The 17,703-nt window shown below is 31.7% G+C and overlaps 1 protein-coding gene across 1 annotated transcript; it reads left to right on the forward strand.

The window, feature by feature from the left end:
• Nucleotides 1-290: 290 nt before the first annotated feature.
• LOC111705839 (myocyte-specific enhancer factor 2) lies at nucleotides 291-14,169 on the forward strand. Its single transcript, XM_023478521.1, has 6 exons — nucleotides 291-401; nucleotides 4,833-4,976; nucleotides 5,684-5,801; nucleotides 7,901-8,030; nucleotides 10,887-11,050; nucleotides 12,507-14,169. Exons 2-6 carry the CDS (start codon nucleotides 4,884-4,886, stop codon nucleotides 13,004-13,006), a joined length of 1,005 nt encoding a protein of 334 aa, XP_023334289.1. The 5' UTR covers nucleotides 291-401; nucleotides 4,833-4,883; the 3' UTR covers nucleotides 13,007-14,169.
• Nucleotides 14,170-17,703: the final 3,534 nt, after the last annotated feature.

Consider the following 17,703-nt stretch of genomic DNA (forward strand, 5'->3'; position numbering starts at 1 on the left):
CAAAGATGATTTTTAATTTAATGTTAAAAATTGTTGAAGCTCTGTTTAAAGAAATCTGATATTTACCTGTCCTGCGCCCTATACTCTCTTCTATACCCGATACAGATCAAAATCCCTAAAACCCGATGGGCCCCTCAACCCTTCCAGGGGGCGGGGCGGTCCTTGTCCCATCAAGGGGGTGGGAGTGGCCCCCGGCTATCTAGAGGGGGGGGGATTGCTCTGAAAATGAACTCCTGTTGCGCTAAGTTGGTCAGTCCTAACCTGGTTCTCCGGTCATACACCTCCAGTATCATTATTATTATTATTATTGATAATTGATAATTATATAAAACCAGTTATAATAGTGATTATAGGAAAAAGAAAAAGTGTTGAATTCTGATTTAAAAATTAATATTACTCAGGTATACTATTGAATAAAATAAATTATAATTTTCTCATTTTGGTTATTAAAAGAGTAATTATGAATCAATAATACTCATGAATCATATTTTTTTTGTTCATCATATTTCTTGCGTTGGTTGTTGGACTCTCAAGTCTCTTTAGAAAACTGTATGGCATCCATTTGGTACCCATGGGTTCCCTCAAAAAGGGACATCCAATTTGGTTCAGCCGTTTGGTCAATTTACATATATGTTTTTGCGAAGAGGTAAGATGTAAGAAAAAGATGTAAAGAGAAAATATTAGAGGTTTTGTTGAAGAAAACATGGTTGACTAAATCATGAATTACTTATTTTTGCCCCCCCCCCCTCACCATCTTTCCAAACCCAGGATAGCCAGGGTTAATCAAATCAAGCAAGTGAAAAATTCCAAATAGATAGATAGATAGACAGATAGATTGATTGATTGATTGATCGATCTATCGATAGATAGATAGATAGATAGATAGAAAGATAGATAGATATATAGATATATAGATTGATTGATTGATTGATTGATTGATTGATTGATTGATTGATTGATCGATAGATAGATAGATAGATAGATAGATAGATAGATAGATGTGAGTTAGAAAGACAGCAAAATAGAGAGTGACTGAGAGAGCAAAGTTTGGTAAATCTCTTCTACTCTTCATTCAGTTCTTCAGATTGGAGGTTATAGATCATACTTAATCCTTCATCTTTCATCCTTCAACCCTTTACTTATCTTACTACATCCTTCACACAAATCTTACTACATTCTTCATCCTTAATCCTTTACATTACTTACTATATCCTTCATCCTTCACATATATTGTACTTCATCCTTCCTCCCTTATAGATTATACTTCAATCTTTATCCTTCACAGATCCTACTTAGTTCTACATTCTTTATCCTTCACAGATCATACTTAGTTCTACATTCTTTATCCTTCACAAATCTATCTTCATCCTTTATTCTTTAATCTTCACAAATCATAGTTTGATCTAAATTCTTCAACCTTCATTCTCCATACTTCATTCTTTATTCTTCATTGATCATACATATCTGTGAATGAAAAATTTATTGAATTTATTTGTTTGAATGAGTTAATGAATATATGATGAACTTTTTTGAATGAGTGAATGAATTTATTATGAATTAGGATGAATGAGGAAATGAATTTATTGTGAATTTGTTTGAATGAATTAATTCAAATGAATTTTTGATGAATGTGTTTGTATAAGTAAATGAATTCATTATAAATGATCGAGTAAATGAATGTGTTTCAATAAGCAAATGAATTTATTGTGAATGTGTTTATATGAGTAAATTAATGTATTATGAATGTGTATCAATAAGTAAATGAATTTATTATGAATGTGTTTATATGAGTAAATTAATGTACTATGAATGTGTTTCAATAAGTAAATGAATTTATTGTGAATGTGTTTATATGAGTAAATTAATGTGTTATGAATGTGTATCACTAAGTATATGAATTTATTATGAATGTGTATCAATAAGTAAATTAATGTATTATGAATGTGTATCAATAAGTAAATGAATTCATTGTGAATTGAGTAAATTAACGTATTATGAATGTGTATCAATAAGTAAATTAATGTATTATGAATGTGTATCAATAAGTAAATGAATTCATTGTGAATGTGTTTATATGAGTAAATTAACGTATTATGAATGTGTATCAATAAGTAAATTAATGTATTATGAATGTGTATCAATAAGCAAATGAATTCATTGTGAATGTGTTTATATGAGTAAATTAACGTATTATGAATGTGTTTAAATAAATAAAAAAATCTATTATGAATGTTGAGTGTGTTTGAATGAGTAAATTGATTTATTATGAATGTGTTTAAATAAGTAAATAAATTTATTATGAATATGTGTTGAAATAAGTTAATAAATGTATTAATGAATGTGTTTAGATAAGTAAATAAATTATTATGAATGTGTTTAAATTAGTAAATTAATTCATTATTAATGTGTTAGGATGAATTTATTATGAGTGTGTTAGAACGAGTGAATGAATGAATATTATCAGATCTGTAGATCTTCTTCTAAAGTTTAGTTTGTGTTGGGTCTGCAGGGGGGTACTAGGGTACCATATGGAGTTCTTACCTATCATTAGATTTCCTTCCTCAACCCATTGTAACCTTATCCATTGTGCACTGCTTCAGTTCCTTTAAAAACTTTATTTAAAAATCCTTAAAATCTCCGATTTGATTTTTCATTTGTTAAAATATATTGCTCACTTTGTCGTAAACAACATCATTTCATAATCATATCATTTTTTATTTTCTAAAAACTGTATATCTTTTATTATTATTATTACGGCTACAATCTAGCAAAATCTTAACCGACACAGCTTAAAGGATAAAATTGTACTTTAGTACATTGTACAGTTGTCATTGTCTAGTCTACATTGTGTACACGCGACATCCTCTCTACTCAACTTCTGATCAACAAACTTTCCGTCTTACGAAAGCTGTTAATAATTTTTGAATAGAGCGCTGCGGCTAGAACAGGCTAGGGGCAGGGCGCTGTAGCCACGTGTCCAACTTATCACGAGCGAGTAGGTCAGAAATGTAGTATAGCAGATGTGCGTTGGTCGAAAAATTAATCATTATGAATAGCCCTCTATTATTATTTTATTGAAAATACATTAGCCTCAAATTTTTGTTGATGGAATTATTTAAGCGGAAATATGATTTTATCAAATTATTAAATAAAATTGTTTATCAGAAGTTTCCATTATCTTAAATTCTGTATGGAGAGTTATATTTACGTTGGATATATATTGACGCAAATACAGGAATATTATTTTTCACAAATTCATTTTTATGAAAAAAAATAATCAAAAAAATTCACAACACGTCAGAGTATAAATGGTTCAATATCTAATTGAATTTCTGATTTAATATGTTCACTTTTAACAAAAGTCACAAACTTTTAAGATTATTTTTTTCAAAATATATTTTTGAAAACTGTTGTTGGATCATGATTTAGTTACAAGTAGTGCGATATATAAATACTATAATATATATATATAAGTATATTTATATGCCCTCATATATGTATACATAAAAAGATAAGATGTAAGAACAAGTTCTAGGATTTTAATTTATTTTTGTCAAGTTAGATAAGGTTTAGTTTCTGTTCATATATCACATATATCACTTCAAGTTTATAACGTTTAATTATGTATCTATTGTATATATCTAGTTATTAACTTAGAGTTTGTGAAAAAAGTAACGAAATAAAAATAAATATTAAAAGCGTCTTGTGCAAAATTCAAATCAAAGAATACCACGCAGTTAAGTCTAACGTGAATATTAAATGAATCATTAGAGGTTGATTTATATTTGGTTATAATTTTAATGTACTTATGGAGCTAGTATTCAAAGAATGTTGTACACAATAATCTTTATGGATTAGGTTTGAGAGATAAGTTGATTCAAATGTTAAAAAAGAAAACGAAAGATATTTCGCCTGAAGTGAAACATTTCTTAGTTAAAGAAAAAGTAATTTAAATTAATCAAATAAATAGTTTAGACTAAAGCTTTTTATCCCATTATGATTATATTACAAGAAATAAAGAATAGAAGTCTCTTCACCCTAAATTATGCTTTCTGTGCGTACTGCAGTAATCTGCAGTACACTCACCGAAAGAAAATTGGGGCTTGGCATAGTATAGCATAAAATGACGGTGGTGTATTTTTCGACCTACGCAAATCCGCTATACTTCACTTCTGACCTACTAGCACGTGGTTTTACAGCTCTGGCCGCAGCGCCCGGTCCCCTAGCCTGTCCTAGCCGCGGCGCTCGCCCCCCTAGCCTGTCCTAGCCGCAGCGCTATGCCCAGAAATTGTCTTAACTTAACCTAACCTAACACTCAAATAATACAACAATAAACAGCTAGCGTAGGTCCGACTTTGCAGTAGGTCGGTAAGTTAGTAGGTCAGAAGTTCAGTAGGGGGGATGTTGCGTATAGACGATGTAACATTACCTAAAATGACAAGTAGACTTTAATGCACTTAAGATATTTTATCAAAAAATTTGAACTTTTAAAATGTTAGGGAATTTCAAGAATCCAATGAAGGGAAAAAATGCCTAAATTCTTTAATATCAAAGTAAAATTCATATTAATATATTATTTTCCTTAGAATTGAGAAGCATCCTTCAACCTTCAGAAGTTTTTTATTATTTTATCTAAATACATGTTTTATTACTATTTGTTTTTATCCTATGGAAAGAAAAAATACTTATTTTCCTGCTGATTTTTCCGAGAATACTTTACGTTAAAATTTTACACTTTAAAATAATATTTATTTTGTTTTTTTTTTGCAAACCTGTAGAAAATTCAATTAGATCAAAAATGTACTACAAAAAGATATAATTTTCTTTTTCAGATTTGGGCGTCAACAAGACACTAAATTGCGTACGCATAGAAAAGCATAAAAATGGGACGAAAAAAAATTTCTATTCAACGGATAACAGACGAGAGAAACAGACAAGTCACGTTCACAAAACGGAAATTTGGACTCATGAAGAAGGAAAGTTTGGCGTCAAAATTTAACCTTTTTTATGTTTTTATCTAAACTTGTCTAAAATTTAATTTTTGAAAATTCTATTTTTATGTTTCTATTCAAGAAAACTACGGATTCATTTTCTTGATAAAAGAATTTTTTCCCTTTTAAATTCAAAGAATTAAAAAGAAAATATTCGTTCATTGTTTGACCAATAATTGAAGTTTAGCAAGAAAAAACACAAGCCTGCACTCAGCATTTTTAATTTTAATCTAAAGACAGTAAACCATATTTTAGAAAAAATCGAAATTAACTTTCCCAACCTTTGCAACCTGAATTGTGTAAACCTTTAATAATTCAAAGTTAGATTTGTTATTTGATTTAACAGAATTAATAGTTTGAAATATCAAAGGTCTACGACATGAGGTTGTAAAGATATAGGGTTTTAAATATCTGAGTTTGTGTAAAAACTCAGTTTCTGTAAAGGTGATCAACCAAAGATTCTTGGCTTAGGAACATATATCTTTAAGCGATAAAATATGCTTGCTTGTGTTCCAAGTTAGAAAACAATCCCTTTAAAAAGTAAATTTTCCCCCCCTTCTTCTCTATTTTACTGAATCCCCCTCCTCCTCCTTCTCAATTTTACAGAATTCCCCCTCCCCCTCCTTCTCAATTTTACAGAATCCCCACCCTCCCTCAAACAAGTGTAAAAATGACACCAAATGTTGGTCCAGGCCTATGAGCTCAGTGTACTGTGTGATTGTGAGATAGCTGTAATCATCTTCAACTCCAGCAACAAACTCTTCCAGTACGCCAGCACAGACATGGACAAGGTCCTTCTTAAGTACACAGGTAAATAATTATTCCTATGTACAGACATGCACATTGTACAAGGTCCTTCTTAAATACACAGGTACATAATTAGTTTATGTACACAGGGACATAATTTGTTTTATGTACAGACATGTACAATATCCTTCTCAAGTACACAGTTACATAATTAGTTTTATGTACATACATGTACTTAATACCCTTCTGAAGTACACAGGTAAAAAATTAGTTTAATGTACATCGACATGTATAATATCCTTCTCAAGGACACGTTACATAATTTGTTTTGTGACATGACCATGTCAAATCCTAATAATTACTGCAATCTCACGTTGTCAGTTTGACAACATTTAATAAATAAACTGTACGTATATATATTTGGATGCTGAAAGTTGTAGAAACATTTTTATTTCTGTGGAACAGATATTGCCTGTATATTATCCAAAGACAGTGTTTCGTCCTATAAGGACTCATCAGTATGGCTGAATTTTTTATCAGTAGTTGATTTTAGCAGCTGACGGGGCTTGAACCATGAATCCTTAGATTATGGATCAAACACGCCAACCACTGCTCTATCAAACCCTAATGATTTGGTTATGAAATAGGGACCAAAGAGCTCAACCAACTCATTACAAATTGAGGGCCTTGTATAATGCTAATTAGTAAACCAACATATATATCTATATTTATACTTACAGGGTGTCCCAATAAACATGGGAATAAAGATACGAATACAAAATCGTATTATCGTGTATTACCTAATTTCTGTGATTTAAATAAAGTTACGTCTGCTTTAAATAAATTTTATGTAAACGGTAAAAAACTGTTTTGTTGTATGATGTCATGAAACATGTCTGCAAGATAAACAGTGAAAGAAAACAACTGTACTGTGTTTGTATACAAGAATTTATTAATTTACCAAGTATAGCAATAAAAACATTAAAAAAAACAATTTCTTACCCCTAGCAGACGAAACATCTACAGATTACAGCTTTCTGATGTAGCATCACCATACTTAATCTAAAAAAAACTTTTACAAAGCCGATTTTTAAATCGTCACTTAATTCCCATGTTTATTGGAAAGCTCCTTTTTCTGAAATTATTGCTCTCCCTGCGACCATTTTTCATTATGCATCATAAAACAAGCATTTAAATTTTGTTTTCCATAATTTACAAATTTTGCTCGAGTGTAAAATAAAGGAAGGCTGATTTCCTGAACCGGGAAAAGGCCCAGACCTCAAATTGTCCTCATTCTTTTTTTTTAACAGTTTTTTAAATTTTTTTAAAAATTTTTTATAAAATAAAAAGGTACGGCTAATAATTTCAAATTTTATCTTTTTTCTCCTTTTCCAATCTGTCTTCATCGTTTGTTTTTCCCTAGCATGATGTAAGTTTTTTGATAAAAAAAACCTCTTTGCTGAAATAAAGAGTTAAAGCTATAACTAAGGCCAAAACATGTCCGAATTACATTGAAAACTGTTACATTTGTATAAATCTTTGAAACCAAAATTACCAAACAAAAAATTTGTACTTTTATACAAAATGCACTCGAGCAAACAGAGAAATAATTGATTAAAAAGAACTTTCAGAATTCATGAAAGCTGTTTGCACACAACTGTTGCAAAACAGCAAACTTCAAACTTTCTTTCAACTTCCAATTTGATCTCAAAAAGGAAGCATAGAAAAAAAATGTTTCGAACAGAAATGTCATAAAAATTATGTTCTTGATCATTCTTCATCCTAAAAGAATTTACGTAATATACATATTTAATTTTAACAAAGATACTTTAATTGTTAAATAAACACTTTTTAAAGCATCGATTAAAACTCTCTCAGACATTTTTTCTCGTTTGAATGTTACGATCACTATTTGTAAATCCACAATGCCTCTAATAAGCATCTAAAGATTCTTGGCTTAGGAACATATATCTTTAAGCGATAAAATATGCTTGCTTGTGTTCCAAGTTAGAAAACAATCCCTTTAAAAAGTAAATTTTCTCAAAAAGCCCAAAATGTAAGTTTTCCATTTTTGTTTAATCATATTTAAAAATTAAATAGCTTCGTTTGGGTTTAATTTGTTATACTTCCTTGACCTTAATTGACCTTTATTTCTGGTTTAGAATATGATCAGCCTCATGAGTCTCAGACGAACAAGGATATAGTCGAGACGATACACAGAAAGGGGATGGGTGGTCCGGATAGTCCGGATGCGGACGACGGGTATCATATTGGGGACGAATCTCCCGCAAGGTAAAATTAGTTAACACCAGTAATAGTTTAAAGAATAGTCATTTATTTTGGTTCATCTCAAGTATGTAAGGGTTTTTTACATCGAGAATAGAATATATATTAGAGGGGAATTTACTAGAAAAAAGTGTAAAACGGCCATTTTGTTTTACTGTTTCCATATTGCAGGTGTACTTCACATATTTATGCTATCTAACCTTTTGGGTCCTGGAATATCATTTTATAGAAAATCTAAAATTAATATTAAAATAAAACCAAATTCTGAAAAAGGCTGGTTTCATAATTGACCAATGATCATTTCACATAGACTCTATGCCTTCCACTTTACAAACGATTATTTTCCGTTTTAACTATAAATCAAATGATGTTTTTTATTCACCTAATTCATTATAAATTTTATTTAACAGTTTAAAAAATTCTAAATTGAAATGAATAGTAGCTAGGGAACATACTGAATTAATGTACTCTACTGCATATAATTTGTGAACATTTAGATGATTTGTACACTTTGAACTCCCTTTCAGGCTGAAAGGGACTGAAAAAAATTCATACCGGGAGATTCTTTAACCAATCATTATATTTTCCGTTTAAGACTAAGGCAATTTAATATAAGAAAAATCTTATCGAACATAAAATTTTCAAAAAAGGATTAACATTTCAGATTTTGTTGAGCATATGGACAGGCCCTTTTTTTAAACCTGATATCTGCAGAGGCGCAACTAGGACTTTTGCTAGGGGGGGGCAATATATTATTTTGTTAGGGTTTGGTTAAGGGTTAGGGGTTAAGAGTGGGTTTCCCCCCCTTTTTCGAAAATTTTTCAAAAACAAAAGTGGTTTTTTAAGGGTTTAAAGTCGAAAAAAAGGAAATTTTAAGTTGTTGCATGCAGATTTGGCTGTGTTCAATTCAAATCGATTTTTTGTTCTTGTGTTTTTACAAAATTTATACTTCCAACAGCTGTATAATGAATGATATGAGTCAATTCATTGAATATGTGTGCGAATCGCAAAAAAGTCTTTTTTAAGTACCTGGTTTAATTACAAATTAAATTGCAAGAAATAACCATTTATAGTTTCTGGGGAAAAAAAACATAAAAATACAAAGGTAAATAATAATTTCAATCATCTACATTGAAAAAGGACAGATAATGTTACCTTTTCTCTTGAAGTTATTGAATTAATGATTGATCTAACCAACATTCATAATCTAAATTCATTTTCGATTTTACAGAAATTCTGTCAAAGAAGATAAATCTTGTTAGTTATCAAATATGATAATCAGTTAGAAATTTGCCAGGTTCAGAATTTTCTCTAGATTTGGAACTGAGTTTTTGCCACAAACTCAAATATTCTAATCCCTAAATCTTTGCACCGAGTGGTGTAAACATTTGATATTTCAAACTTGGAATATTTTACCATAAGAATTCAAAGTTTGATATCTACTAGTACTCTATAAACTCAACACAAATAAAATACAGTTCAGAACTTTTTTTTACATTAAATGTTTACAATAGCCTTTAGCCTTCAGAATTGAGAAAGATAAAAATATTCTTTTTAAAACTAACTATAGTATAATAAAATTTCTACAATAAGTCTATTGGTTTTCTTATTCCGGCCTGTGATACTGATTTTCGCCATTCTTTCTTTCTTTTCATTCCGCAGGGGGGGGGGGCGCCCCCCCCCTCTCAGGTGCTAGGGGAGGGCGCGCGCCCGGCCGCCCCCCCTAGTTGCGCCTCTGGATATCTGGTTAATGATGATAAAGTCGATTTTCTTGTTTAAAAAGTGTGATAATTATAATATCAACTACATGGTTTTACTGCAGTAGAATTGCGAATGTCACTTTTATAAAAAATTAGTTTTTGAGTAATTGAGACGAGAAAGCGCTTATCAATTGTCTACATATGTTATATCATTAAAAAGATGTATTATACGCAACAATCAGGGAACAGGAATAAAGGGAAAGGAAATGGCGCTGGTCCGGCAAGAGAAAGCCAGTCGCACTGCTTTGCAGACCAGTTCAGTAAACTGACACACACTCTTCTGGTACAGACACACAACATGACTACAGTCAAGGAAATTGTAGAACAATGTCGTCGATTATAATTAAACTTGAATAACGAGTAATGTTACGATCACTATTTGTAAATCCACAATGCATGACAGCGAACTAAGTGAAGTCTTATAAAAAGTAAAATTTCCTAATCTTCTTTTCGAGGAATTTAACTAAAATGATGGAACGACAAATATTAAATTAATTCCACAAATATAAATCATTTTTCCACATTTAAAGAATTTTAGAATGTTTTGATTAATGAACCTGGACGAATATTTAATAATTTCGTTCGTATACAGTTAGCTGACATTTTGTAGTAAAATTGTTACTTAAGTGTTAAAAATATGTTCATCAATTCTGTAATAAAATTAGGATTGCTGACGCCCCTGAGTTACGGCCCTAAAACTAGCAAACACTGCTGAAAAACTATGAAAAAAATGAAAAGTTTTTAATTCCTTCTATAAAATCAAATAAATTAGTTGACAATAGAAGACATTAAAAAAAATCTTCGCCTTAGAATTTCTTCTGGAATTTTGGACTCCCAAACTTCGTATATCCTTGAAATCAATTCTGGATTCTCTAGCAGACCCAATATCACCAAATAATATATATAATTTTGTTATTCAAGGCTTCGCATATTTTATTGCACATCGTTAGGTGCAAAAGTTTTGCAACTCTACAATTGACACTTTTTAACCACTAAAAAAGAACAATGATTTTATGAATTTTGAAAAAAGTGGAGATTAAGACACAACATTTGTTTAAGCATTAAAATTAAGATGTCGAAGAATCATAGAAATGTTATTCAGGAATGACAACCAAGATGAGTACAACCTGATGGTGAGGAACCAGATGAATCTGGGCATCCTGCAGCAGCAGCAGCAGCAGCAGTTCACCGTCTCAGCCATGACAAATTCAGCTTACAGAGATCTTTCCAATCCTCAGAGTATTCTCCCACATTCAACATCGCAAGGTATTTTTAAATAAACGGACTGTACATTTTTTCAAGTCGCATATCCGATTCACAACGGTTCACCGTAAAGTTTTGTCTGATAAGTATTAGATAGATATCTCCAGGTCTAAGTTTTTGAAAAATAGTTTTTTCATTCGTTGGTTCTCTTCTGAAGTGACTTGCTCAATGCTTATTTCAAGTCACTTTAGTAGAGAACCCACTCATTTCACAGTGCTTAGGATCCATTTAATTTGGCTGCAGATCCGGATGCTGGATCCACACTTGTGAAAATGGATCCGGATCCAGGCTATTTCTTTAGAATTTACTGATTTTTTTAACAAAGCAGAATTTTCAAATTTTTTGTCTTATTTTTAGGCTACAACTTGATATGAATCATTCAGAAATGTAAACAACTGCTTTCCCCCTCTCCTTATTTATATTCTCATTAGCTTCACCTGATTTAATGATATTTTTAGTCAAAACGGATGAGACCGAAATCATCTTAAAAGTACCTCATCAAAATCAATCTTTTTAAAAATTTAAATTGAAAACAGTTGACTATCAATATTTCTAAAAGTTAAGTTTGACTTCTGTAATTTCAAAAAACCTTTCTGTGTGTAAAAATATTTATAATTCCTGAGATCCAAGTTTTATCCTTACGAAACCTTTAATCATCCACTTCATCTGTAATCCGGAGTATTCAGTATTCTCTAGTCTCTACAATAGTTCTAATTCTCCGAGCACTGCTTTTATAACGTACTAGCCCGAGAACCCAGCGTCGCCCAGGTTACTCATAGTTACTCCTGCCGTTTACCCGCACTTGGTTTATTTTTACTGTAAATGTATGCAATAAAAGTGGGCCCACTCAACTTAGAAAGCCAAGCTAAGAACATTCCAGTGGCTCTCCCTCATTTCCCAATCAAAATAATTTTTCATTGAAGGTTTTAATCAAATTTGTTTATCCATTTAACATGATATTTGTGAATAGTTTAAATGGACTGTAAGAGTAATTTCAAGTGACCTTCCATGCAAAGATGACAATGCCCGATTTACAACGGTACCCTTTAAACCTTTATCTGATCAAAAATGTGGAAGAAACCGTCGTTTTTCTGAGTCAACCAAATTTTTTGAACTGATAATTTAAACATTGCTTCTTGTAAGCAAGAAATTCGCAAGTGTCACTTTCTCAGAGAAACCGGAAATAAAAAGAAACAGTTTAAAGAGACAAACACAATGATATCTCATTCATACTTTATCAGACAAAGCTTTAAAGCGTACCGTTGTAAATTTAACATTGTCATCTAGCACGGAGGGTGACTTGAACTAAAGCTTACAGCCTCTTTAAAATGTACTCTATTATCTACGAAACATTGCTTTGATAGTCGTGTGAAACCAAAAAGAACAATAAAATAATAATTCGAGCTTTTTATGATTATAAATAAAAAGTTGACACAACTGTATTTAAAAATGTTCCTAGGCTTGGGTAGGATGCTAGATGTGGGATATCAGCAACATCAACAACAACAACACCAACAGCAACAGCAGGGATCTCAAGGAAACTCCCCTCGGGAGAACTCCTCCCCCTCCTCCCTCCAACTCCCTCAATCAAACTCTTCAAAAGAAATCTCTCCAGTGGACTCCCCCCACTCCCACTCACCCCCCGGACACCCCCGTCACCCCTCCCTCCAACTACACCACCCCTCTCCCCTCAAAGAAAACGGGCATCTGTACTCTCTGACCTCTAGTACTGTACCTGGGTTTCCCCCTCCTATGCCCGTGAACCCTGGGTTACAGAACACGGATCCCTTCAGTGCCCTGGGTCAGCTGGGCCAGGATCTAAGGTTGACCCATCCTCACATAACACAATGGTTACAGCAGTCCTCAGGTCCACATTCACCTGTTAAAAATGAACCAATGTCACCGAGACAAGATTCACATTCTTCAGGGTCAGATTATACTCCTGTAGACTTCAGGTGAACATTCTAATAACCTCATCCTCAACTACTGAACATATAATTCTGAACTCATCATTCTGAGCTACCGAACAAATAATATGATTTAACACTTCAGAACATATGATTCTGAACTTTTGTACAATTGATTCTGAACTTATGAATGTATGATTCTGAACTACTGAACATAGGATTCTAACCTTCTGAAAACATGTGAATCTGATCTATACTCAAATTATGATTCAGATCCTCTGAATATGTGGTTCTTCTAACAAAAATGATTCTGAATTCTTATTTTTTTTGGCGGATTTTGTTTTGAAGCCTATTTCAGTTGAAATAAGTTCAGTTAAACTCTTGTTCAGTTAAATCATTTTCAGACAGACTTTGTTGAAATGAATTTATTGTTCAGCAGAAAAAGTATGAGTGTTAGCCCTGTATATTTATACTGTATGACTTTATGTAATTTATGTATTAGAAATACTATGTATTTATGTAACAATCATTATAAAAATTTGTGTAAACTTAAAAAAAAAACTTTGTGAAAATTGAGAGTTTTTAATTAATATATTATATCCCAAAAATGTTTTTGAATTCCCAAATTAGCTGGGTTTTTTTTTGTCAGATATATGTGTTTGTAATAAGTAGTGCACAGTTTACGTAAAACATAATAATTTATAGGGTAGTCAATAATAAGGATAAGGAAATATTAACCTTGCAAAAATCATGTTTTTTGACTAACCTTAAAAATCTAAATATTGGCTCGATGTAACGTAAAACGGTATTATATTTAAAAGCCATGTTGTGGATTTGCTTGTGGCCTAAACTGAGCTAGTTTAATGTGCAATGTCTTATGAAAATTAGAGATATCGAAAACTTAAAAAAAGTCTGAAAAAGCCTTAAAAGTGAAAAACATTATAAACATTTTTTGTTATATAAATTAGTTTTAAACTACGCCCCCCCCCCCGTCAGGGCTAAAGAGTCCTGAGAAGCCCCTGTACTGAACCCTCAAATGTATTTGAATTGTTCTCAAATGCCCCCGCGCCTAAACTCTCCTGCCTGATAAGTTTCTATCAAGCTATCAATGTCAAATATCTGCACCTTTTAGCTTCAACTATTCAGTTGTATTTATCTTTCTATCTATCTATCTATCTATCTATCTATCTATCTATCTATCTATCTTTCTATCTTTCTTTCAATCTATCTTTCTATCTTTCTATCTTTCTATCTTTCTATCTTTCTATCTTTCTATCTTTCTATCTTTCTATCTTTCTATCTTTCTATCTTTCTATCTTTCTCTCTTCCTATCTCTCTATTTTTCTATCTTTCTATCCATTCATCTAAATATCTTAAGATCAATTTTAAACAAATTCCAACCCTACTCTCTATCACTAGAACTACATCATTCTCTTCTCAATATATCTTGTCAAAAACTTTGGCATCATCATGGGGTTCGTCCTATAATATTACAGATATAAGCAAAAAAGTAAAGAAATATATGATGTTGGACACCCTGTATATCTGATATGATGTGGGACACCCTGTATATCTGATAAGATGTGGGACACCCTGTTTATCTGATATGATGTGGGACACCCTGTATATCTGATATAATGTTGGACACCCTGTATATCTGATATGATGTGGGACACCCTGTATATCTGATATGATGTGAGACACCCTGTATATGTCCAATGTCCATCTAATCAACTATTTTCTTATTTAAAATAGATCAGACAATAAAACTTGGAAGCATTATTTTTGGTTTCATTTTGATGGAAAAAACTTGCTGACGACATATCTTTAATTTGTCTATTCTCATATATTTATATATATTTAAAAACCATCTTTTTTTTCATCCAATTGAATATGTGTAAACCATCGTTTCTCGTCTCATCCAAGGGTGTAATCAAGGAATGTTTATTGCGGTTGTGTATACTCTGTGTACATATTGAAACGAGTTCTCTCTGGGCGGAATTTGTAAACAATAATAGATGCATCAATGTTCGTTTAGTATCCGAGGAGGTTAAAAGCATTAAATTTTGATAATTTGATAATTCACATAATAGTTTCCTATGACCAGAATATTTCATTGATTTTTTATGTGAAAGATGGATCCCATGTCAGGCTTCGACATCCGTCTAGTGTTTACATTAGCGCCCAGAGACAGTACACTGCAGTACAAAAGATGCGTACACTTCTGAAATGACTTTCCTTACCTTACATCCATGGTCTCATCTATTTAATATTCAACCCTATTCTAATCGTGTCTATTTGTTATTCCACTTCCACGTGCATATTTTGAAAAAAAAATTTTAAACAGGATATTAAACTGTAGAGCACAGAAAAAAGTGCGATTTACAAAAATTCTCTCTCAAGTATTTCCGTCCATTGAATATATTTACATATAGTCGTGAAACAGAAAATTTAAGATTTAAAGATTGTGATAAATTTTCGAAAGAATTTTTTTGAAAATCGACGCCTAGATCCGCATTTTATGTAAAAAGTAGAAAAGTACTGATCGTCTATATAAACATTAATGTTATAAAAAGAAAACAGAAACCAATGTAAATATGTGTAAACATTTAAGCACTGTAATATGTATATAAATATGTATTTTGTTAAAAAATAAACATTAAAAAATAGTTTAATTGGAATTTTAAATTGTAATTAAACCCTAATCCTGCAGAGGGNACCCCCCCCTCCCTCCTGTATTTTTTACATAAATTATTGGTCTGATGCTGTTCAAGTTTTCTGACTTTTCTTGATTATTCATAGCACTCCCTTTAGATCTAAAACCGGGCATTTATACTATCTGCCTGAGCAGATTGCAAACACCCCGTCAAAAGAAATTTGCACATTTTTGGACCTTTTTTAACTATATAATTTGATTTTGCAAAAAAATAATTTTTTTATATATCCTAAAAGTAGAGCATAAGAGCTTTCCAATGATGTATCATTTGTCATATTTGGACATTAAACATCATTTACCCACCCCCCGGGTATCCTGGTTTTCAAATACCCCAGCAGGGATAGAGTTAAGCTAATGAATGACAAGTACAGAATTAATAATTCTTAAGAGATATTAACATAATTTAAAGGTATTTCCAATAAAAAAAAAACTCTGCCAGGTCGGTGTGGTATTCCTGAAATGAAAGGTCACTTTCAATTATTTCTTTATCTCCCGTCCAAGGATGTAATGCAAGGAAAGTTATTTCAGAAGTGTACACATCTTTTGTACTGCAGTGTACTGTCTCTGGGCGGTAATGTAAACACAAGACGGATGTCGAAGCCTGAAATGGGATCCATCTTGCACATAAAAAATCGATGAAATATTCTGATCATAGGAAACTATTATGTGAATTATCAAAATTTTCAAAACTAAACGAACACTGATGCATCTATTCTTGTTTACAAATTCCGCCCGAAAGAGAACTGGTTTCAATATGTACGCAGAGTATACACTACCGCAATAAACTTTCCTTGCATTACATTCTTGCTCCCGTCAATCTAAAGTAAATTACAAGTTAGATTAATATCTTTTATGTTTTCAATCAGAACTCATTCAGTTTAAGAGCTTTTGAGAAGTACAAAAATGTTTAGAAATTATAATATGTGAAAAAAAATCAAACTACCGCGGACTTCTCATAAATTTTACCCCTTCTACTCTTGTCCAGTTTGCAGGTGGTAAGAATGTATTTTCTTTCAATGTATCATTTACTCCCAGGCATTGATTCTAATTTGTCTGAGAGTTAATGACATTCCTTTATAAAAAAAAATAAATTAAAATTAAAATATTAAAACAATTAAAAGGGGCGGTATTAAATGAAAATTGTTGGATACCAAAAAACCAGCATTTTATAAAGGAAGGAATGGGAATTTATTCAAAAATAATATGTTCAGTGGCGTTTATAAAGGGTGGTATTGGGGTTATTTACAACCCCCCCCCCCTTGAATATTGGGGGCACAAACATCCCGTTTACTATCAAGAGGAAAAATGCCCAGATAATTTTATCAAAATAACATACAGGGTGTCCCAAAAAACATGGGAATTCAGTGACGAATTCGATATCGTCTTTTCAAATAATTCTTTGATTTAGTACAGTGATACCTACTGAGAAAGCTGTAATCTGTAAGAGTTTCGTCTGCTATGTTTACATTTTGTTTGTTTATGTTTTGACTGCATACGGTTGTACTTAGTAAAACAAGAAAGTTACAGTATACAAACAGAGTAAACTTGTCCGTATTCACTGTTCATCTTGCGGAGACATTATAGACACATCTTTGCAGTCTTTTACCTTTTTCATTAAATAAACTCTAGCAGACATAATAATATTATGGCTTTTGAAATTAGGTATTACAATGCTAATTCATAACAAAGACGATATCGAATTCGTCACTGAATTCCCATGTTTTTTGGGATACCCTGTAAATAAATTTTACCCAAAAACGATTTTTTAATGAAGTAGCGTTCTTGCACTATTTATGTCAAATTAGGTATAAAGGGGTTCGAGGGGGAGGGGGGGATAAAAAGTTTAAAGATCAACATTATTTAGAAATAAATTTTAAAGCATTTGCATCCACTCCTCTTTCATGTCCTTAATCTTCTATGTGATGAATATTCTTTTAAACATTGAAACTAATTTGTTCCTAGGGCACAGGTGGCTGATCATCGCGGATTTTTCATATTGGTGGATTTGCTTTTTCAGAAGCTGTTAAAAAGTC

The sequence above is a fragment of the Eurytemora carolleeae genome, unplaced genomic scaffold (genome assembly GCF_000591075.1).
Source record: "Eurytemora carolleeae unplaced genomic scaffold, Eaff_2.0 scaffold686, whole genome shotgun sequence".
Lineage (NCBI taxonomy): Eukaryota > Metazoa > Arthropoda > Copepoda > Calanoida > Temoridae > Eurytemora > Eurytemora carolleeae.

Bases quoted from the DNA above. Each gene is read 5' to 3' on its own strand.
- LOC111705839 (XM_023478521.1), top strand. From the start codon at position 4,884: ATGGGACGAAAAAAAATTTCTATTCAACGGATAACAGACGAGAGAAAC. The intron at 8,031-10,886 runs GTAAAATTAGTT...AATGTTATTCAG, and splicing joins GGGGACGAATCTCCCGCAAG to GAATGACAACCAAGATGAGT. The intron at 11,051-12,506 runs GTATTTTTAAAT...AAATGTTCCTAG, and splicing joins CCCACATTCAACATCGCAAG to GCTTGGGTAGGATGCTAGAT.